At 31.1% G+C, this 21,894-nt stretch overlaps 2 protein-coding genes and 1 non-coding gene across 3 annotated transcripts; 2 read left to right on the top strand and 1 right to left on the bottom strand.

The window, feature by feature from the left end:
• Window positions 1-4,538: 4,538 nt before the first annotated feature.
• LOC132254388 (small nucleolar RNA snoR74) lies at window positions 4,539-4,662 on the bottom strand. Its single transcript, XR_009466668.1, has one exon. It is a non-coding gene; the product is annotated as a small nucleolar RNA snoR74 (small nucleolar RNA).
• Window positions 4,663-13,803: 9,141 nt separating this feature from the next.
• Window positions 13,804-17,118, top strand: LOC100249739 (gibberellin 3-beta-dioxygenase 1). Its single transcript, XM_002284945.4, has 2 exons — window positions 13,804-14,287; window positions 16,417-17,118. Exons 1-2 carry the CDS (start codon window positions 13,809-13,811, stop codon window positions 17,015-17,017), a joined length of 1,080 nt encoding a protein of 359 aa, XP_002284981.1. The 5' UTR covers window positions 13,804-13,808; the 3' UTR covers window positions 17,018-17,118.
• Window positions 17,119-19,886: 2,768 nt separating this feature from the next.
• On the top strand, window positions 19,887-21,894 carry LOC132254258 (uncharacterized). Its single transcript, XM_059739521.1, has 3 exons — window positions 19,887-19,915; window positions 20,155-21,246; window positions 21,573-21,894. Exons 2-3 carry the CDS (start codon window positions 20,409-20,411, stop codon window positions 21,599-21,601), a joined length of 867 nt encoding a protein of 288 aa, XP_059595504.1. The 5' UTR covers window positions 19,887-19,915; window positions 20,155-20,408; the 3' UTR covers window positions 21,602-21,894.

The following is a 21,894-nucleotide window of genomic DNA, read 5'->3' as shown; positions in this document are numbered from 1 at the left end:
TATTTGGTTTCACTATATATATATATATATATATATATATATATATATGATATAAATTCAAATATAATTAAAATTAATTAAAAATTATGTAATTTTTAAACTATTTAATATTTACATAATAGTGGAAAAAATAAGTGAAATGAGTTTGAAATAACATACAAAAATAATTTATTAATTTTAAATCGATTTTTTATTTTGCCTAACTTTTTTTTCTTGTACTTTTCTCATTTTTCTTTCCCTTACATTTTTCTTCAAATTTTCTAAAAATCATAGTCAAAATATTTGTCTTAGTATAACTGTGATAGATATATAGGGCAGATAAGAGGTTGTGAATTAAGATAGAACCTTGAGCTCTCGTTGATCAGTTTTTTTTTTTTTTTCTTATTAGATAATCATACTCCATCAAGAAGACAAACCTATTTCTATGAAAAATATTATAATGGGAATTCTTTATGAAACAAAAATAGTTATAGGAAAACTCCCTTACTAAAGATCTTCTAACAGAAAAATAATCTAGGACTTCAAAGGAATTGATCTAAGTGATTTGAGACACTTCTCAACAATCTTTATAACTGAAATTTCCAAGTTTTACAAACTTGGAAGCCTTCTATAGGGCTTCCCTCATAGCCATGAAAGGATCCTCCAATACCTCAAACACCAATTAAATTCAAGAATTAATATATGAATAAATTTAGCAATATATATTTTGGAAAATTTATATATGAATAAATTTAGCAATATACATGTTGGATTCTTCATTATAGTGGTTTTTTACTATTGATGACTTCATGATAAGTATTAGGTTCCTCCTCCTTAATACTTCTCCACCAAACTAAGTGCATAAACAATAAAATCATAACATACTTTGAGGTCTACTTCTTTAGTCTATCTCTAGCCAAATATATATACCATTTCTCTTTTGCAATGAATTTTCTTTTTCATCAAGATGTTGCACGTCTCCTTTTTTGAGTTATTTGAAAGCTCCTTTACCGTGTTCCTTGAAGCTTTAAGCTCAAACTCTATATTTAAAACAAACATATACATTGTAATCCAAAAAAAGACACAATTCCAATGCTTTGAATCAGATTTTTCATGCATAAAAACCTGTGCGTTCTGTGATGAATTGCTTAATGCATAGACCCTCCCATAAGTATTAAAGAGGGATTGTTGCTTAATCCATAGACCCTCCCACAAGTATTAGATGGATTGTGTGTGTATGTGTGTGTGTGTGTTAGAGAGAGAGAGAGAGAGAGAGAGAGGGAGGGAGGAGGAGGAGGAGTGTAAGTATTAGAGGAATTGTGTGTGTGAGAGAGAGAGAGGGGAGGAGGGTCCCTCCCACAAGTATTAGAAGGATTGTGCGTGTGTGTGAGAGAGAGAGAGAGAGAAAGAGAAAGGAAGGGCATGAGAGAGAAAAAGAGAGAGAGAGGGGGAGGGATGGAGAGAGGGAGTTAGACAAAGGAAGGGCTTGCTTGAACATGTCATTCACCATGAATATTGTTTATTCACCCATTGATTAAACTTGTTATTCATGATGAATATTGTTTATTCAACTGTAGCAGTCATGTCTATCTCACATCTTACTCCATGGACAAGCCAACTTTATAAGTAACATAACCAATGAAGGTTAATGTATCCCAAAATCCTCCCGGCTATGTTTGATTTTTAGAAAATTTGAGAGAAAATGTAAGGGAAATAAAATAGAAAGGAAAAGTATAATAACATAAAAAATAGATTCAAAATCAATAAATTATTTTTATTTGCTACTTCAAACTTATTTCATTTATTTTAATTCATCGATATAAAGATTAAACAATTTAAAATTGTATAAATTTGCAACTAGTTTTAATTATATTTTATTTTTATGATATTTTTCATATGACAATCAAACATGAGAAAACAATTTTTCTTATTATCTTTTTTGCCTTAATACTTTCTAAAAACCAAATATAACATCCAACTTGTGAAAACAAAGAAAACCAAAAATCATGGGCTCGGAGACACTACCAAAGCTTCCTACCATAAATTTCTCTGAGCAAAATCTGAGTCCTGGTACAAATTCTTGGTTCTCCACATGCATCGAGGTCCAGCATGCCCTTGAAGAATATGGCCGTTTCGTAGCAGTGTTCGATGAAGTTACCTTAGAAATTCACAACGCAATCTTTAGGACACTAAAAGAGTTGTTTGATCTTCCCACTGAAACTAAAATTCAAAACACTAGTCACAAGCCTTACCATGGTTATGTTGGGCAACTCCCCTTCATTCCTCTCCATGAAAGCCTGGGAATCAATAATTCAACAACCCAAGGAGTTCAAAGTTTCACAAAAATCATGTGGCCTGCTGGAAATCAACATTTCTAGTATAGTTCCTTCCTTTTCCCCCTTTTTCGTTCAGAACATATTGATTATTATGCTGATTCTGTACATGTTTCTCTTCCTTGTTAATCAGTGAAAGTGTGGATTCCTACTCCATGCTACTTGCTGAATTACAAGAAATAGTTATGAGAATGGTTTTGGAAAGTTATGGCATCAAGGATGGATGTGACTCACACATTGGATCAACAACTCATCCACTTCTAGTAATGAAAAATCAAGTACCCGAGATGCCAGTCAATAATGTAACTTTTCCATGTCACACGGACAAGAGTTTCACGACCATACTTCCGCAAAAACAAGTTGGTGGTTTGGAGATAGAAACAAAGGATGGCAATTGGATTGCTTTTGAGCCGCCCTCACCTCTTCCTTGTGTCATAGCAGGCGATGCATTCATGGTAATTCCCTCTATTATCTTCTATGTTACATCTACTGAAAAAACCCATCATAATAACTCAAGACACAAAGTTCTCAGTCTTACTTTTCCATCGTCTTCTTGCCATAAATCATTATTTTGACTGGTTTTTTCTCTACTCAACCCCAAAAATTATTCACAATAAATCCACCACCGCAAAGCAAAACAAAAAAAGGCCTTAAGACAAAACTTGTTATAATTCACTTACGGAATTTTTTGATGATTAAGCTGCAAGTAGTAACAGAAGAGATGTGTTCTACTTTGGGTTAGGCATGGAGCAATGGCAGAATACATTCTCCTAATCATCAAGTGGTCGCGAGAGGGAATGAAGAGAGATACTCACTGGGGGCTGCTTTCTTTCAACAAATGGATAATAAAAATACCAGATGAGCTCGTGGATGAAGAACACCCATTGAAGTTTTAAGGCATCTGATCATTTTGGACTTATTCGTTTCTATCACAGAGTGGAGAGCCGAAAATCCAAGTGTGTTGCATGCCAAAGCCTATTGCGGTGTTTGACAACTCTCTGCTCTAATTAATGAAACTCTGCATGTTTAACTTTGTATGTGTACTCTGTGTGTTGATTTCTAGATGCTGTCTATACAAGGCATGTGTTTTCAAATTGCTACTTGTTGAAAAGAAGCATCAATGTTGTTGAAAAGAAGCATCAATGTTGGTTTTTCATTTTCTAGTCTAGTTATATTATTTTCTGTAAGGCAACTTGTGTGCTCTCAATTTGCCACCCTTGCAGGCTTGCCAAAGAACAAAAATAAATAAATCAAGCATACAAACAAGACCAACAATGACATTCTAACGAATAGAGTGGACAAAGAATTTTTAAAAAGGAACAAAAAAATAAAACAAAACAAAGAAAATTAAGTCATGGACAAGGAAATATAATCAATCTATATTCTGGCTTTGTCTGTGAATGCTGTGTAGCACACTGTCAATTTGATTTCTTTCTTCGTGAACATGTGAGACCATGAATCTTTTCTATTAACATCTTAGATATTTTTCATGCTATTCTGCTAGTTATTAATAAAGCATCTCCTTCTAATATAAACCTTCTGTGTTTAGGCAACAAATTGCCACTCCTTGAGCCATGTGTTTGAAGAAACCCAGTCAGATTAATCTTGGAAAACACCCATTTCTGATAGCCCTTTATAAAGTTTAATGCGGCAAAAAAAAAAGGTGGGGCGGAGGATCTTGAAAATGATTGGGGCGGCAAGACTCTTTCAAACAACCTCATTTGGTTTCTAAAATGTCAAGATCATCCAAGGGAAACAAAAGCATCTAAGAAAATGACTTATCGTCTGCATGACAGAGTGTCCCATCCTTCATTCTCTGGCCCATGTTAGTGTCATCTAACCCATGTTAGTGGCGTAGGATTTTTAAATTTAATGTGGTTTATGAGAAGTCAAATAAGATGTTTTCAAAGGCACAATTTCAGTTGTCACACAAGTCATTATTGCAATAAATAAACTTAAAATTTTTAATTTTATATTGAAATTATTTCCTTAAAAAGTGACTTCAATGAATATTTAAACAAACATGGACTCTTCAAGAAAATAAGGGTCTGTGTGGGAAACATTGTTTAAAATAGTTTTTAAGAAAATTGTTTTTAGAAACAAAATTACGTTGGGGAACTAAATTCTAAAAAATAGTTTTTGTTCAAAACCAATAAGTAAAAGACAACTTCAACGATTTGTTACAAGCATTGGATGTCGTAAGTTGATAATTAGTTGTTGAGGCTACTATAGATCATAGCTTACTATACCTTTAACAATAGACAAAACTCTAAGAGATTCAACCAACAACTAATTTTGTTGAAGTTTACAAAAGACCCATTCACAAAAGGCAACAGGCCCCTACTTTTTTCATTGGGTTTCACAAGAACCACAACAACTCATAGTCAAACAAACAAGTCAAAAAATCCAATTACTCAAAAATGTTGATCCTATAGACCTTGGCATGTAATGAACCATGCATTTAAGCATTCTCATCATCCTTAATAATTCAAATAAAAAAAATTACATGAAAAACTCTACCTCAAGAGAGATAGAAGGAACAAAAAACCTGAAGAGATTATAATACCTTGAAATGAACTCTGAGATCTGAGCCCTCGGCCTTGCAAGCAATGGCACCAAAACAACAACCATAAGATGCATAGAAAACAACACTATATTTTTCTTAACAAGAGAGTTAGCATAAGAAAAGCAATTGTCATTGAAGATGACAAAGGAACTCATATGATCTCCAAAAGTAAGCTCAAGAATTATCTCAATTTAAAGTCTCAAATTGACACTTCTGCTGCCACAAGAAGTAATATTAGCGAGTCAAAAACATATCGTACAGCATTGAAAATTCTCCATTGGTTCAAAGCAATGCAAGAGAAGATCAAGGCTTTAATCCAAAATTAAACATGGGATTTGGTTCCCAAGCCTTTAGATGCAAATATTGTGGGTTCCAAATGGGTGTTTAAAACAAAGCTAAAGGAAGATGGAACCATAGATAGTTACAAAGCACGATAAGTTGCTCAAAGTTTTTCTTAAATACCAAGTTTGGACTTTGGAGAGACCTCCAACCTATTTATAAAGCAGACTACAATCAGATTAATCCTTTCACTAGCAGTATCCTTGGGGTGGCCAATGAGGCAGTTGGATGTTAAGAATATCTTCTTACATGGGTTTCTAAAGGAAGAAGTATTCATGGAACAACCTCTAAGATTTATAAACGAGGACCTTTTGAATCATGTATGCAAATTAAATCACTCTCTTTATGGCCTTAAGCAAGCTCCCATGGCCTAGTTTGATAGACTATCCCAATGTCTTCTTCATCTGGGGATTTACTATGGCAAAGCAGACTCGTCTCTATTTATTCTTCACAAAAGTTAGTCTATTGTTTTGCTACTTATCTATGTTGATGATTTATTGTCACAAACAATGATAACAACATCATTAGTGACCTCATCAACACCTTAAGTAGTGAATTTTCTCTCAAGGACTTAGGATGTTTGCATTATTTTTTGGGTTTGGAGGTTAAGTATCTTTGTAACGGATTGTTTGTTTCTCAAACAAAGCACTCTAAAGATCTCCTAGAGCACACAAAAATGATGGAGTGTACTCATATCAACACACCTATGGCTCTTAAGTCCACCATCGCACCTTCTGATGAACAACCTATTGATCCTACATGATATATGCAACTCGTTGGATCACTCTAATATTTAACCTTCATAAGGCCTGATATTGTGCATGTGGTAAACAAAGCCTACCAATGTTTCTAAGCACCCACTGAAACTAACTTGCAAGCTGTCAAACGCATCCTTAGATATTTTAAGGGAAGAATGAAGCATGGAATCAGGTTTCTCAAGCAAAGTTCACTTTGTCTCATTGGTTTTTGTGATGTTGACTAGGTAGGATGCACAATCATAAGAAAAAGCACATCTAGATATAATATTTTTTTTGGGAGCCAATTGTATCTCATGGTTTTCAAAGCAACAACCTATAGTTCCTAGATCAAGCGCAGAGGCCGAATATCGATAAATAACTTGGCTTATTTTCCTTCTCCATGATATTGGCATTCAACTATGTGAACCTCCTCAATTACTATGTGATCACCTCAGTTCCTATTACATGATAGTAAATCTCGTCTTCCATGTACGTTCCAAGCATATTGAGTTGGACTACCATTTTTTTCAAGAAAAAATTGCAAGTTGAGTTTTGATTACTCGTTTTCTTCCATCGTCCTTACAAGTAGCTGATATATTCACAAAGGCACTCCCTAAGACTTCATTCCAAGTGTTTTGATCCAATCTAGGAGTGCACAAGTTACAAGCCACTAGCTTGTGGGGGACTAATAAAGAAAACTCCAACTCAACAAGCATACAATGCGCCAAAGCAAAATCTCTACATGAAAAGTTGATAATGCAATATGCCAGCATACAATTTTGATAATGGAAATCCACCAACATGCAATCTGCCAAGGAAGGAAAACTACTCCCCATATTTGTAATGTGGAAAATCAAGGCTGAAAGGAAATTCTTCACTTGTTTAATATAATATTTCATCTTCTATATAAAGAAAGTATGTATTGTTTTATTTTATTTTATTTTCAATGTTGTAACCATATATATAAGAAAAGAAAACAATTAGCAAGGTGGCTATGCAAATTCAACCTTTCAAAAATAGTTTATGTTCTTCATTGTTTGGCTCTCAGGAGTACTTAACCTGAAAAAATACATCAAACAAAAGATTAGTATAAAGATACAAAGAACAATAGGAATGAATGAGGGGAAAATAGGGCACCACCATGGTATTTATAAAAACTATCCATTTGATTTTACAAAACATTCTCATTTTACCACATCTAGCTAAAAAACTAATGTTTTCATAACCGAACCGATCATTGAACCGGAAAAGTTATCGGTTCACAGTTCACTAGTCGGACCAATGATCAAATCACGATCGAACTAGTGATGTCATAAATATATAATTTATATTTTATTAAAATTAAAAATAATTTTAAGAAATTTATATAATATTAAAATTATAGCATTTCATTTTTTATTTTTATTTTTTGTATTTGATATGTCTATTAAATGATAAACATAAATATAAATGTATTAATATATCAAATTTTATTAAATAAAATATGTATAATATTTATATATGAAAAGAAAATTATAACATTTAATTTTATCTAAATATCTATGCATTTTATTATTTTAAAATTTTAAAAATATTATATTAATTAATTTATATTATTTTCATATTTATTGTTAATAATTATTATAAAAATAAACATGAATATAAATATTTAAATTTGCTTAAATGTTTTATATTATAAAAATTTGCAAAGAGCATTAATATAAAATATTGTTACCTATATCTATCAAAGGAGTTGTGCAGCATAATGATTGGCTCTCACAATTTTAATGAGTTCCACTTGAAGGAACAAGGTAATACATATCATTGAAAAAAACTTCAAAATATTGAAATAATGGAAATACATATCAAAGAAGAGGTGAAATGTGTTGCTGAAGATAGATTCAACCATGGAGCTAATGGAGATACTCACAATGCAAAGAAAAGATGAGAATACAGAGAACACTCTAGGTTGAAAACGTCTCCATTTTTTATTTTTATTTTTATTCTTAGACCGACAGCAAAAACACGAATAACACATTTCTTTTGTTCTCTAAAAACAAGGCCTCTTAAAAACATGAAGAATACTAAGAACAAAAAACACTCCATAAAATTCTTATTATTACTTCACAAATTGCCATAATTTTAAAATAGTTTTTTAATTATCATAAATCTAATTATATATACAAACATACATGTTGTACATGCTACCAAAAATTTGTTCATGAAAATTTTGTAAGTCTTGTAAAACAAGAAAAATATGCGGACAAATTTGTTTGTATTAGAAAATTTATGAGGTATAATTCTTTATGGTAATATTCTTTATAAAAGAATATTTTCCTCTTATTCAATCATTTTGAACACAACCCAATAGATGACAATGTGACTTTTTTTCTTTTGAAGTTCGAGTTTAATCAAGAGCCTAATGTGACTTGTTTCTAAATGATTTTGTTGAATTTTGATCAGGATGGTGAAGAGTTTGCATAGTCTATCATGTGTTTTCCCAAACTTACAAGGATGCCTTGTGAATTTTTTTTCTTTATGTGAAGCCTCTTTTTCCTTTTGAAGCCTTTTTATCCATCCTCCTATCATTGAAAAGGGTTACCTTTATTTATAGATGATGATAGAGAATTAAACTTAGAATCCTCAAATTTTGATTCTTAAATTCAAGGAATTTGATTATTTGATTTTAGCAATTACTTGTCTCTTGTATTTGGGAAATTTATTAACAAGATAATATTTATTTTAAATTCCCTTTTAACTCTGATTACTCTATTTTATTTTGCAAGACATAATTTTATAATTTTCCAAATTTCACATATCACCTTTTGAATTTCATGTCATGCGTTCAATATGTATGACCCATTACATGTTAAGCCCAAATTTTTTAGGCTAAGTCACTATTTTGATGATCCACCAAATATTTAATGTCAACAATAGAATATAATCATTCATATATAGAAAAGTAAGTAAAGCATATTGAAAAGTTTATACAAGAACTAGCAAAAAAAAGTAGCTTAGATCAAAAAGTTATTACAAGAACTTAGTGTTTTACCTATAGTTGAATCTTTTATCACATTATTTTGTAATAATAATGATGCTATTATACAAGTTAAAGAGCCTATGACTCACCAAAGAACAAAGCACATTGAAAGGAAATTTCACTTGGTAAGAGAAACTGCTAAGAGATGAGATATAGCCATTACAAAGATAATTTGTGTTGACAATATTGTTGATCCATCAACAAAACCTTGAGTCCAAAAATGTTTGAAAAACATTTAATAAAATTGGGTTTTAAAATTATATCTAATTGGCTTTGAGGGTAAGCAGGAGATTGAAAGCATTGTGTACCCTATAAAGTCAATAGATAAAAAAAATTTGCATTATGTATTTCATGGGTACAAATTATATATGTTACAATTAATGATATTTATCCTTAGATTTTATATTGTAAAGAAATCATCTTGATAATGCATATTATTAATAATGAGATATAATTTCTAATTTCCTTATAATCTTAAAATACGTTCATAACTTATAAGGTTGTCATGGATGAGCATGCTTATTAAAAGTTGTCACGAGTTGTACTACTATATGTCATAGAGCAATAGATCTATTAATCACTATTAGGTGATAATCATTTAATTGGACCATTATATGAGAACTTTCAAACTTCTTATTGTCATGTTAGAACTTGTGCGATTTAATATTACATAAAGTTAGAGCTATAAGTTAAGCAAGTTGGTCGAGTTGATTGACAACCTGAGCTTAACCTAAATTAAGAAACAATTAACCCAAGCTCAATCTAACCTAACCTTTAACCCAAGTACTCAACCCAACCTCTTTTCTCTAAACTAGGGTTGATCAAATTGATTGAGTTACATGATTTAAAATCCATGCACAATACTTTTTAAAAACTTTTCTTGATACATTTATACCAAAATTTTGAGTAGTAAATGAGATAAAAATTTAAAATAATAACAAAAAAATAGAAAATGAATTTATATATCTTTTTTAAAAAAGGGAAAAGTATATGATAATTATAATTTGATATTTTTTTCCTTAAAATCCAAAAAGAAAATGAATATTATTATATAGAATAATATATATTCTAAATATTATAAAAATATTAAATTGAATTCAAATTAGGCTTGAATTGTTTGAACCTTGACCTAAGCCTAACCAATTGAGCTTAGGTTGAAAAACTTTAACTCAAGCCCAATTCAAGTATTAAAAATAATTGTCTTAGTTAGTCCACTCAAATATCAAGTTTCCAACTCAATTCGTCCAAGTTTACATAAAGTTCTTTGACTTAATGATTCTTTGACTTAATGATGTCACTAAATTTTATATTTGACTTTTGTATATGGTTTTGATGTTGTCAACTATTGATGTCTAATAACACACTATATATCGGTATATTTGGACTTTATAAATGATATATGAAAACTAGTGGATATCTATTAAAGGATCCAATACTCCATTAGTAGGAGAGAACATTCAAGATTGCATCACCTATATATATAAAAAGAAACACACTTGCAAATTTAGGTAATGATAATCATCTTAATTGGCCCAATAAACTTGTAAAGAATATTAGTTAATGGAATGATTAATATGCAAATTGGGAACTCATTTATACATCTCTTATTCTTTGGGTGAAATTACAATTTGTTTAAATATAATTGTAATTGACAAGTTTATTTGGAATAGACTTATTAGAGATGTCAAGATCTCACAAAGGTCATATGCCATATGCTCTTAACTTTAGCTTGTAGAGAAGAGACAAATAACTTTATATGAAAAGTTCATAATGTATATTCAAATAAGTTAATTATTCATAAGCATTTATTTTATAAGTTAAAATATTATAATGTATAATGAATTTCTATGAGATTATTTTATCTAGGAAGATTAGAATCACAACCCAAAGATATCATTTTGTATTTATCTTTTAACAAGATACAATTTTCTACTAACTTGAAGGCATTTGAATAGGTTCAAACGTGTATTGTCAAATATACATGGAACAACTTAAATGAGTTTATTTAGCTAAGAAGATTAGAATCATGATTTGCTTAGTTAAGCAAATGCTACCTATCTTTCAAATCCCTACTTCAAATAGGTTACATATTTAATTACATTTGGTAATAATATAATATCATGAAAATTAGAAAAACAAATAAAAGTTGTCATTTCTTTAAATCATTTTGAGATACATCATTAATAACACAATTCCAAATGTATAAGATGAAGATCCATGGTCCAACATGTTCAAAAATTGCATCAAAAATGATAAGCACTATTTCTCCAAAGGTTTTTTTGTCTATGTATGAGCTTCAAAATAGTGGTGGGAAAGATGTTAGTAAGTATATATAATTAAGTGATAGTCTTACAAAGTTAATAAAAGCATTACTATCTCCAATATTCATTGTCTATGTATGAGCTTCAAAATAGTGGCCATAAGTTAGATGTTAGTAGATATAATTAAGTGATAATCTAACAAAGCTAATAAAAGCTTACTATCTACAATATCCAATAAGTTCATATACAACATTAGAATGCATTGCCTAAAAAATCTTCACGTTGAATTACTACTTCAAGAAAGGATAATTACATCATCATCGAGATAAAGAATTATTAACAAATAAAAACTAAGTAGCGCAATAAAAATATGTACTACTTTGTCCATCATTCAAGTTTTATCCCACCAAGTTTTAAAAAGGTTTTAATGAAGCAATCCTAATAATTCAAGAACATTGTAAGTTTATAAAAAGATTGTACTCATTTTTTGTTCAATTGGCTTTTTCCACAAGATTTTCCTACATATTCTCGAATCTATAATGACCGACCATAAATTTTAATTTATCCATAGCCAGTAAAGTGCGATAATTAATTTCCTCAAATCTATAAATAGGATATATCAACGTATGGAAATTCAATCACGAGAGAATACTTTCTCCACCACATTCTTCTTCTTCTTCAATCATCTCCTTCTCTTTCTTCTCTTGTTCTCTTTTCTTCCTTTGTTCTACCACATTTTTTAAATATTTAAATTGTCAAGTAATGTAATACATTGTCGTGTCTCTTGCCAAGATTTCAATTCTTCCCGTCCATCAATTGCATATATGGACAATACCCATTGTGTTGTTGATCTTACTTTATTGACTTTACCAGCGGGCTTCACCGACAGCCATGCAAAACACAACGAGCCGGAGCTTTGTCGAAAACGAGGACCATCATGGTAGACAGGATTCTCTCCTTGAAATCATTCACAATTATACTCGTTCATGTATACAGGGTATTTGACCAGCCGTCATCGTCTTGGGACTTTTGTTCTTTGGGGCTTCATATCACATCTCCAGGTTAGGATGTCCTTTCTGAGTTTGAAGCTTGATAATTCCTCCATCTTTCCTTATTTTGGCCATCCTATTGTACAAAAGGGTACAATGTCTTCATTATTTGGACCCAAATGCTTTTAAATGAATTTTCTTCTTTATCAAATAGATTTTTTATTTTAAATCAAACGAAAATGAGAGGAAATAACAAATAAAAATAGTAGAACAGGTATTTAATAAAATTTCAAATTATTAACAAGTTTCTTTAATTTAAATATCAGGAAAGATGAATAAAATTAACTCAATTTTTCTAAAAATGAATGAAAAAGTACATAATTGATAAATAAATAAATTGAAAGTATAAAAGTTTGTATCAATGTTCTTATGCATCTCATAGAGGTTTTTTCTTCCATTTTGGGACAAATTTTAATACCAAGGTCTATTAAATAATTGATCATAAGTTACTATTTATTTAAAAAAATCTTTAAGGCTAAACCAAGATTGGGATGGAACAATATGGCAGAATTATATGACTTCCCAAAAATAATTACTATTTTAATTCATGGTTGATATTGATTTTCGGAAGATTTACACCTTTTCCTATTTAAGGATTGTAAATTTATTTTTAGAAAGTAAATTTCATTGACATCCCTTGAAATTTGGTGTAAATATATTCAACCACCGTTAATTTCAAATTTCGTCAATTAGGATTCCTATAAATTTATTTGGTTTATCAAATTTAGTTTTTTATAGACACTTTAAGTCAAAATATTTTAAATAGGAGTGTTTAACAAAAATATATTTATAATGGTGTTAACCGATAAAATTTGAAATCATTGATGGCTTAGTGTATTAACACATAATCTCAGGGCCTCAATAAAATTAACCCTATTTTTAGGTATTATTTTTGGTGAATAATGAAGAGATCTCCAAAGGGGTTTTCCTAAATAATTACAACTTTCTTTTCTCTTGGTCCCTCTTTCCTGACGTCTTCCTACGCATTTCAATATTTGCATAATTATAAATTAGGTCAATTTTCTATACATTCATGATTACTTCCTAAGTCTCCCCCGTTGTGTTTTGTGTGCATAATTATTAACTAAGTCAATAACCCATTTTCTTTCTTATACATTTTTTTTCTATGTATAATATTGTTTTTTTTTTCACTTTTTATCATTCATATTATTAATTAATTTCCATATCTTCACTATTACTCGTGACAATGTATTATTCTCAATATCCATGTTGACATATTTAAGCACATGAATCACTTTCCTAAATTACTATTATTTTTCTATATTTGCATTAATTGGATCAAATACCCATTTTCCAATGAATTTCTATCCTTCGTACACTTTATTTTTTCTATATTTGTATGATGATGTTAATATCCAATTTTTTCTATATTTATTACATGAAATCTAAACATGAGAAAGTTGGGACTCCATATTTCTAATATTAATTAAGCAATTACTCCCTCACATTTAAATACTCTTCCAGGCCATATGCCCTTTGCCTGACAACATAGCTTCTGATCACCATGCCTTCAGAACTCTCTGATGCCTTCAAATCCATGCCTGCCAATCTCTACAAGAAACAATTAGACCTGAACTCAATCCAAGAATTGCCCGATTCGCACGCATGGGCGTCTCTCGGCGAGCACCCTTGCGTGGACTCTTTAATTGCAGAATCAGTGCCGGTTATTGATCTGAGTGACCCCAATGCATTAACACTTGTGGGCGATGCATGTAAGAGTTGGGGTGTGTTTCAAGTCATCAACCATGGCATCCCCATCAGCCTTCTTGAAGCCATTGAGGATGCTAGCAGGAACCTTTTCGCATTGCCTGCTGAGCAAAAACTCAAGGCTACTCGCCCGCCTGATGGCTTCTCCGGCTTCGGCCAACCCCGGATTGCTCCGTTCTTTGCCAAGCAAATGTGGTATGAAGGCTTCACCGTCCTCGGATCGCCTCTCGAGCTTGTTTCCAAACTTTGGCCTGAAGAATACTGCACCAAGTTCTGGTACGTATATACTAGCTCACCCTCATGAAAGCTTAAGAACCCTATTATGGTTGGTACGTATAGAGGCTTGTCTCCATGGGCTTGGTTTGGAATGCAGTTGGAAAGGAATATGGGAAAAGAAAAGGCGTTTTCCCCTTAGTCTTTTTGGGTACCAGAAAATTTGAGGAAAAATACAAAAGAAACAAAATAGAAAGAAAAAGTAAAAGAAAAATAAAAAATAAATTTAAATTTAAATTTAATATATTATTTTTATACATTTCTTCAAATTCATTTTACTTATTTCTTTCCAGTAAGATTAAATAATTTAAAAATATATAAATTTTAAATTAATTTTAATTATATTTGATTTTTTTTATATTTTTATAATGAAACTAAATATGAGAAAAATATTTTTTTTCTTTTCTCAATATTTTCAGGGAATCAAACATAATTTTAAATAAAAATTATAAATAGGACATAATGTCAATTAAAAAAAAAAAAAAACAAACAAAACTTTTTCCACCTTCACAACTTGTTACATATTTCTTGTTTGTGTTTCTTGTCTTGGGAGATAATTGTTTACAAAGAATGAGATTGTGGGCCATGGAATTATTAGGCATAGAAAATAAAATTTCAATCTTATTTTTAGATCAATGATTTGTCTATTACTTTTCTCACAAAAGGGTTGTGTCCAAAGAAAGAAAATAAATTATGTGCCATGAAATTAATTGTACTGTGCTATTAATGTATTACATTTTATACCTTTTATGCTGTGAAAACTTCAAAATTTTGATAAAAATATTAATATATTTTTAATAAAGATGTCATTGCGTCTATACCATCTATAAAAGTATGAAGTGTTTATTAAGTTTCCATTAATTTACTTTTAAATTTCAAAAATACTCTATCAATTTATTTATTATAACCTATTAATATTTAACATTACGAAATTTATTCTATTACCACCCTATTAATATCCATTAAGGTTATAAATTTCATTCTCTTTTAAATCACCTATTAAAATTAATTAATGTTATAAAATTTATATTTAAAGTTTAAAAACTTTTCAAAATTCTCGTTCCATTTTTTATCTTTTTTAGGTTTGAATCTCCCATCCATTAACATTATAAATTTTATTCTTTTTAAAACTCTATTAATATTAGTTAATGTTATAAAATTTTATTATTAAAAGTTTAAGAACTTTTCAAATTTCTTGTGAGGATCTTTCATGGTATTAATATAACATTCCTCTTTTTTATTCTTAAGCAAGTCCTCGAGAGGACTTTGTGAATCCATGATTTATGTTTCATCTTCCATTTCCTTTACATTATCAACTCTGATTCTTTCTTTTTCTATTGATTCTTTTCTCATCCAGATGTATGGATTGGATCCATGGATCTATGTTTCTCTATTTGCCTTTGTCATTCTATGAGTCTCTTCCTTTTTACATATGCATCACCACTCCCTTTGACAGCATCTACTAATTTAAAACTTAATTTGAAAGTCATATTTTGACCTGAATGATGCATTTGGGATATCCCTAATAACTAACGAATGGCAAGTGTTTTTCCTTGTGTTGATCCCATTTCAATGGCAAGTCTTATTTCATTTTAATTAACAAATTTCTTACTCAAATTAGTTCATTTTTATTTATTTTTGTTCTGATTTGTATTATATATATATATATATAAAATAAAACCTTTGGATTAATGCTATGCAACTCTGATATTGATTAGATATTTCTTGGAACGTAATTGGAATTATATTTGAATAGGTTATATGTGTTGTTTGAAAATGAATTATAACTGTTTACATACTCATTTTTTTGGGTGGACTTCTTTCATATTTCTTCACGTGCTATGGCACGTGTGGAGAGAGAGAGAATAAGCAGAATAGATAATAAGTTTTGAACATAAACATGCTTTCATTTTTCCTCCAATTTTATTTTCCTTTAAAACCTAAATCAAGAGTTTGAAAATACAACACATTTCATTATTTTCAAAGTATCCAAACAAAAGTACTATGAAGGATTTGCTGTTTTTACCTTTTCTTTTTTCCTCTAGCCTGAAGAAGACATGGATGGAGATGGAGGTGATACCATTATCAGATTTATTGCCTTTTTTCTTGACAAATTTGCCTCCATTTTGCAGTGAAGTTACTGAAGAATATGACAAACAGATGAAGCAGCTAGCAAATAAGCTCCTCTGGCTCCTGCTTGGCTCACTGGGAATCAACAAAGAAGATGTAGAATGGGCTGGTCCAGAAGGTCAGTTAGAAGGGGCACATGCTGCCTTGCAGTTGAACTCTTACCCAGCTTGTCCACAGCCGGACAAGGCCATGGGTCTTGCCGAGCACACTGACTCCTCCCTCCTCACCATCCTTTACCAGGGCAGCACCAGTGGTCTCCAAGTCGTCCTAGAAGGCAGTGGATGGATCACAGTTCCTCCTCTCCCTGGTGCGCTTGTCGTCAATATCGGCGACCTCCTCCATATACTATCCAACGCTGCATTTCCCAGTGTCCTCCACCGTGCCATGGTTAACAACTCCAAGCAGCGTATCTCCGTCGCCTATTTCTATGGACCACCGGCGACCATTCCAGTGGCGCCCATCCCAAAATTAGTTGACTCCAGTCACCCTCCTGTCTACCGCTCAGTTACATGGAGTGAGTTCCTTGCTACCAAGGCAAAGCATTTCAACAAGGCTCTTTCATTAGTTAGGATGCCTGTGCCGGAAACGGATTCATCGGAGTAAACCATCTAGTTTCGTTTTGTTTGGCCATGTCGTGTAGGACTCTCATTGTTTGGATGATTTGTGGTGGTAATAAGAGAGTGATGAAGAAATGGTTTTGTTCCCATGAAAGATGGCCTTTTATAAAATTTATATAAAATTTTCAAATAATTTTAAAAAATAACTAAATAAAAGGCAGCAAGAAATCTCACAAAAACATTTTTAATCATTTTTAAAAATATTTTTACCGCAAAATCTTTTAGAAAAATTCATTAATTTTACTAATAAATTTTTTTAAAATTTTTAAATAACTAAATATAAATTACTTAATAGTGATAAATTTTTCTTTAAAAGTTATATATGATTGTGGACCCCGCATTTTGTTCGATGCGTTCCGAAACTCATTTTTTATTTGAAAAAATAATTTTATTTATTCATTAGAAAATGACTTGGAGTCGCCACTTACTTTTGTTTTATTATTTTTTTAAGAGAAAAACAAAATAAGAAAGAAAACCCTAAGTACGACTCTGAATAAAAAACAGGTCTATAAAAAACCAAGTCTAGGTCTAGGGTCAGGTTACTTATTCGGAAGGTACAGTGATGAGTCGTAGTACTCCTCTAAGCCCGTATACATACAGCCTCTACTAAACGAATTAAGGGAGTTGTGGCAATTAATTAATTAATTATGGATACCAAGAAAAATAATCAATGTACATGGAAATCAATATACACAAAAACAATGATGAAATTTAATTACAAAAATACACAAAATAAATAATAACATAATTATGTAAAATGATTTATTGAATTAAATAAATAAAAGATATTAAGAAAAAGTTTTAAAGAAATTTCAAATGATTTTATTAAAAATGATTTTAAATTAGTAATTTCAATTTATTTACTAACAAGAGAATCAGTCTATTTTCTCAATTTCACTTGTATTCAATTTTCAAAAAAAGAAAAACTATTTACACTTGTTGTATCAAAAGAATTTATTACGAAATTTTAATTTGGGTACAAAAATTATTTTTACTTGTTTTTACTGGAAAATAATGAATTTTTACAATTTTATTTACAAAAATATTTGGATTCATTTTCATTTAAAAAAGTGATTTTTACAAATTATTTAAAATGACATAACTTTATTTGCAAAAGAAATTTTAATTAAAAAGAAAAATAAAGATTTAAATTCTCTATTTCTGAAAAACACTTTTAATCTCATTTCAATTAAGGAAAAAGAATTCATTTGAAAAAAATATTTTTAGACAATTTTACTAAAAATTAATTTTTAGAACAATTTTATCTACAAAATAATTTTTGAACAATTTTTATTAAACAAAGAAATTTTTTAACAATGTCATTAAAAACAATTTTTTGGATTTTTTTTAATGCATTTTCCTGAATTTTTATAAATAATAAAAAAAACTTTTTTTTATTAAAAATAATATTTTAAATTTGTTGTTTTATTAAAACACATTTACTGACCGAAAAAAAAATTATAGTTTGTTCGATGTTCAATTCTACGTACTCAATAAATATATACAAACAAATATTTACAAGAACTAATAAAAATAAAACCAAATAAAAGTGGGAAATAAAATATGTACCTAAATAAACTTACAACAAGTTCCACGTCTCATTATTTCATACTCAACCAACAAGATTTGTAGAGTGGGTCCATGCAAAAACAAGAATAGCACAAATATAAATATGCAGAGATATATAAAATCTCAAACAAATATTCAAACCCAAATTCCAGTTTCAAATTAACCCAATAAATTTCACCAATTAAAAAAAATATACCCAAATTAGCAAATATACCCCAACAAAAATATCTCACATGCCAATAATCATAGTGCAAGATCTCCCAATTAATTACCAAAATACAAGCACAATTAATCAAGCCCAAGTACAATAAATCAAAATAAATTCAATTAGACTTAGATTTAATATCTCATAATCCAAGCTCACATTAATAATACACGTGACTAAAAGAAATAATATTTTAAGTTCAATCTAATAAGTCTAAACAAATATCCAATTAACAATAGGCCCAAGTCCAAATAAACAATATGCAATTGATATAATCCAAATATTCTCAAATTAATCACCCAATACAATATACCCACAAACTCAAATTAACAAATTTCAAATTAATTCACTAACAATAAATTAAATCAAATTACGTATTAATCTACCAATAACAAATTAATCTCAAATTTCATATTAATGCAATAGCCCAAATTTTACGTACAACAATTACTATTAAAATTAAAGAAAATAACAACAACAGTAACAATATCAATGGCAATAATAATAATAAAATAATAATAATAATAATAATAATAATGAAAACGGATGTGATGGGGAAGTGAGGGAATGAGGGAGTGAAAGAGAAGAGGAACGGGCCATCGACCGTAGTGGCTCGTCAGCAGCGACTGGCCGGGGTTTGCCGGCGGCAATGGGAGATTGGTGGGTTTGTGAAAATAATAATAATAATAATAATAATAATAATAATAATAATAATAATAATAATAATAATAAAGTGGAAAAAATGGAAAATGATTGGAAGAAAATGAGATGAAAGGGAAGAAGGAAGGATTCTGGTGCCTTTGGAAGTCGGGAATGATAGAGGAGAAGGAAGAAAGAAAAAAAAATGGTGGGAAAAAGATTGGAAGGAAAATGGGTAGGAGGAAAAGAAAAAAAAAATGAGGGAAGAAGTGTGGGTTCCTGGCCGTCCAAAATGGGTGTTCGGGAATGAAGAAAATAAGAGAAATAAAAAGGGAAATTGGGGCTGTGAGGAGGAGAGCAAAAAAAAAAAAGATGGAGGAGCCCCCCGGCCCTAGTAGCAGACTGAGGGAAGAAGAAGAAGAAGGAGGCCCCCGAATATTGGAGAACTATGTGAGTCGTTGCCTTATTTAGGTACTGGTGTATATTTGGCAAGAATATATTTAGGTACTGGTGTATATTTGGCTAGAATATATTTAGGCTGATTTAGTGTGATTACGATTGTAATATGTGATCCTTGTAATTCCTTTATATACTGATGTACTCTGCACCAATGAATCATGATGAAATATACTTTTCTTCTCAATTATATTTTCTTCTTGGTATCAGAGCAAAAATTTGATCCTTTGTTCTGCTTTTTATTAACATGGCAGGCAACAACAGTGGTGAAGGCTTTGTCAAAGATCTGATTACGGCTCCTTCTGGTTTTGTTGCTGATGGTGAATCAAACACATCTCAAAGGTTGTGTTCGGTGTTGCTGAATGAATTTAACTATTTACCTTGGTCAAGAGCTGTTACAATTGCTCTTGGTGGAAGATCCAAGTTAGGATTCATCAATGGAAAGGAGAAGGCTCCTGTTTTTGATTCACCCGAATATGAGATTTGGTTATCAAAGGACCAGCTTGTCATGTCTTGGATTCTTAATTCCATGGAGCGCAATATAGCTGAGATTTTCAGTTATTCTGAATCTTCTCTAGATCTCTGGGAAGCCCTTCGAGACATGTATGGAAATCAGAACAATTCGGCACGAATTTTTCAAATTCAACAAGAAGTTAATGCTCTTCGACAAGATGGAAGGCCATTCGTGAGTTTGCTTGGCAATTTTAAGAGTCTGTGGAGCGAATTGGAGGTCTACAGGCCTCATACTGTTGATCCAGTTGTTCTAAAGAAAAGAACAGAAGAAGACAGAGTTTTTCAGGTGCTGGCCAGTCTCGGTTCGGAGTTTGAGGATCTCAGATGTCATATTCTAATGAGTCCAGAATTGCCCTCCTTGAAGAGTGTCTGTTCAACTATTCAACGTGAAGAAGTCCGTAGAAAGGTGATGATTCGTGAAACTGTGACTAATTCCTCAGACACACGAGCCTACATTGCTCATAAAAATTATGAAGGTAAATCCATCAAAGGAAAACGATTGGATCTTAAGTGTGAACACTGTAATGCACCTGGGCATACATCAGATCGTTGTTGGGTTCTCCATCCAGAACTCAAACCAAAATTCACAAAGGACAAGAGGGGTGGTGATCACAAACGTGGTTTCAACCACAAGGCTAATGTTGCAGCTCAAACAACTGATTCTTTTTTTTCTAATCCCATGGCACTCTTGAAGGATTTTACAACCTATCTACAAGAGAAACGCGGTCAGGAATCTCTCAATGAGGCTGCTGGTCAGGATCAAGACAAGCCGACAGCACTGTTGTCTAAATTTGCTGGATTTCTTGTTGATTCCAATCCAGAAAACAGCCAAGGTATCTTCACAGCTTTCACCACTGCACTAGAAATTAGTAATTTTCATGATTTATGGGTAGTTGATTCAGGTGCCTCAAATCATATGTCAAATAAGTTAACCAATCTATATAACTTCCGTCCTTGCTCTAGTTCTACCTTTGTTTCAGTAGCAGATGGTAAAGATGTTCCTGTTCAGGGTAAGGGAAAAACTAAGTTGGTTTCTAAAACCATAGAATCAGAAGTCCTCTATGTTCCTTCATTTCCTGTGCAATTACTTTCGGTTCAGCAATTAACCTCCACTCTTAACTGTGATGTTTTATTTACATCTGACAAGGTTTTGTTCCAGGACCGTATTACAAAGAAGACGATTGGTGAGGGTTTTCAGTTACATGGGCTTTTCTATTTTTCCTCTGATGATCGACTTTGCAAGGGTTTCCAAGCTTCTTTTTCTTCTACAAATAAACATTCATTATGGCATCAACGTCTAGGCCATCCTTCCGAGTCAGTCTTTAACAAAATTCATCCTAGTCTTCCAAAGGGAACTGATGGCTGTGATATTTGTCATTATTCAAAGTCTACAAGACTTCCTTTCAATTTATCTTTGTCTAAATCATCTGAGATGTTTGAGCTTGTTCACTCAGATGTGTGGGGACTTTTTCTTTGTCTAT

This window comes from Vitis vinifera, chromosome 9 (assembly GCF_030704535.1).
Source record: "Vitis vinifera cultivar Pinot Noir 40024 chromosome 9, ASM3070453v1".
Taxonomy (NCBI): Eukaryota; Viridiplantae; Streptophyta; class Magnoliopsida; order Vitales; family Vitaceae; genus Vitis; species Vitis vinifera.
The sequence above is the reverse complement of the archived record's forward strand: the minus strand, read 5'-3'. Positions and strand labels throughout refer to the sequence as shown.

Excerpts from the sequence above, each read along its gene's own strand:
- LOC100249739 (XM_002284945.4), top strand. The coding sequence starts at position 13,809 with ATGCCTTCAGAACTCTCTGATGCCTTCAAATCCATGCCTGCCAATCTC. Across the intron at positions 14,288-16,416 it reads GAATACTGCACCAAGTTCTG|TGAAGTTACTGAAGAATATG; the intron begins GTACGTATATAC and ends TCCATTTTGCAG.
- LOC132254258 (XM_059739521.1), top strand. The coding sequence starts at position 20,409 with ATGTCTTGGATTCTTAATTCCATGGAGCGCAATATAGCTGAGATTTTC. Across the intron at positions 21,247-21,572 it reads CAATCCAGAAAACAGCCAAG|GACCGTATTACAAAGAAGAC; the intron begins GTATCTTCACAG and ends GTTTTGTTCCAG.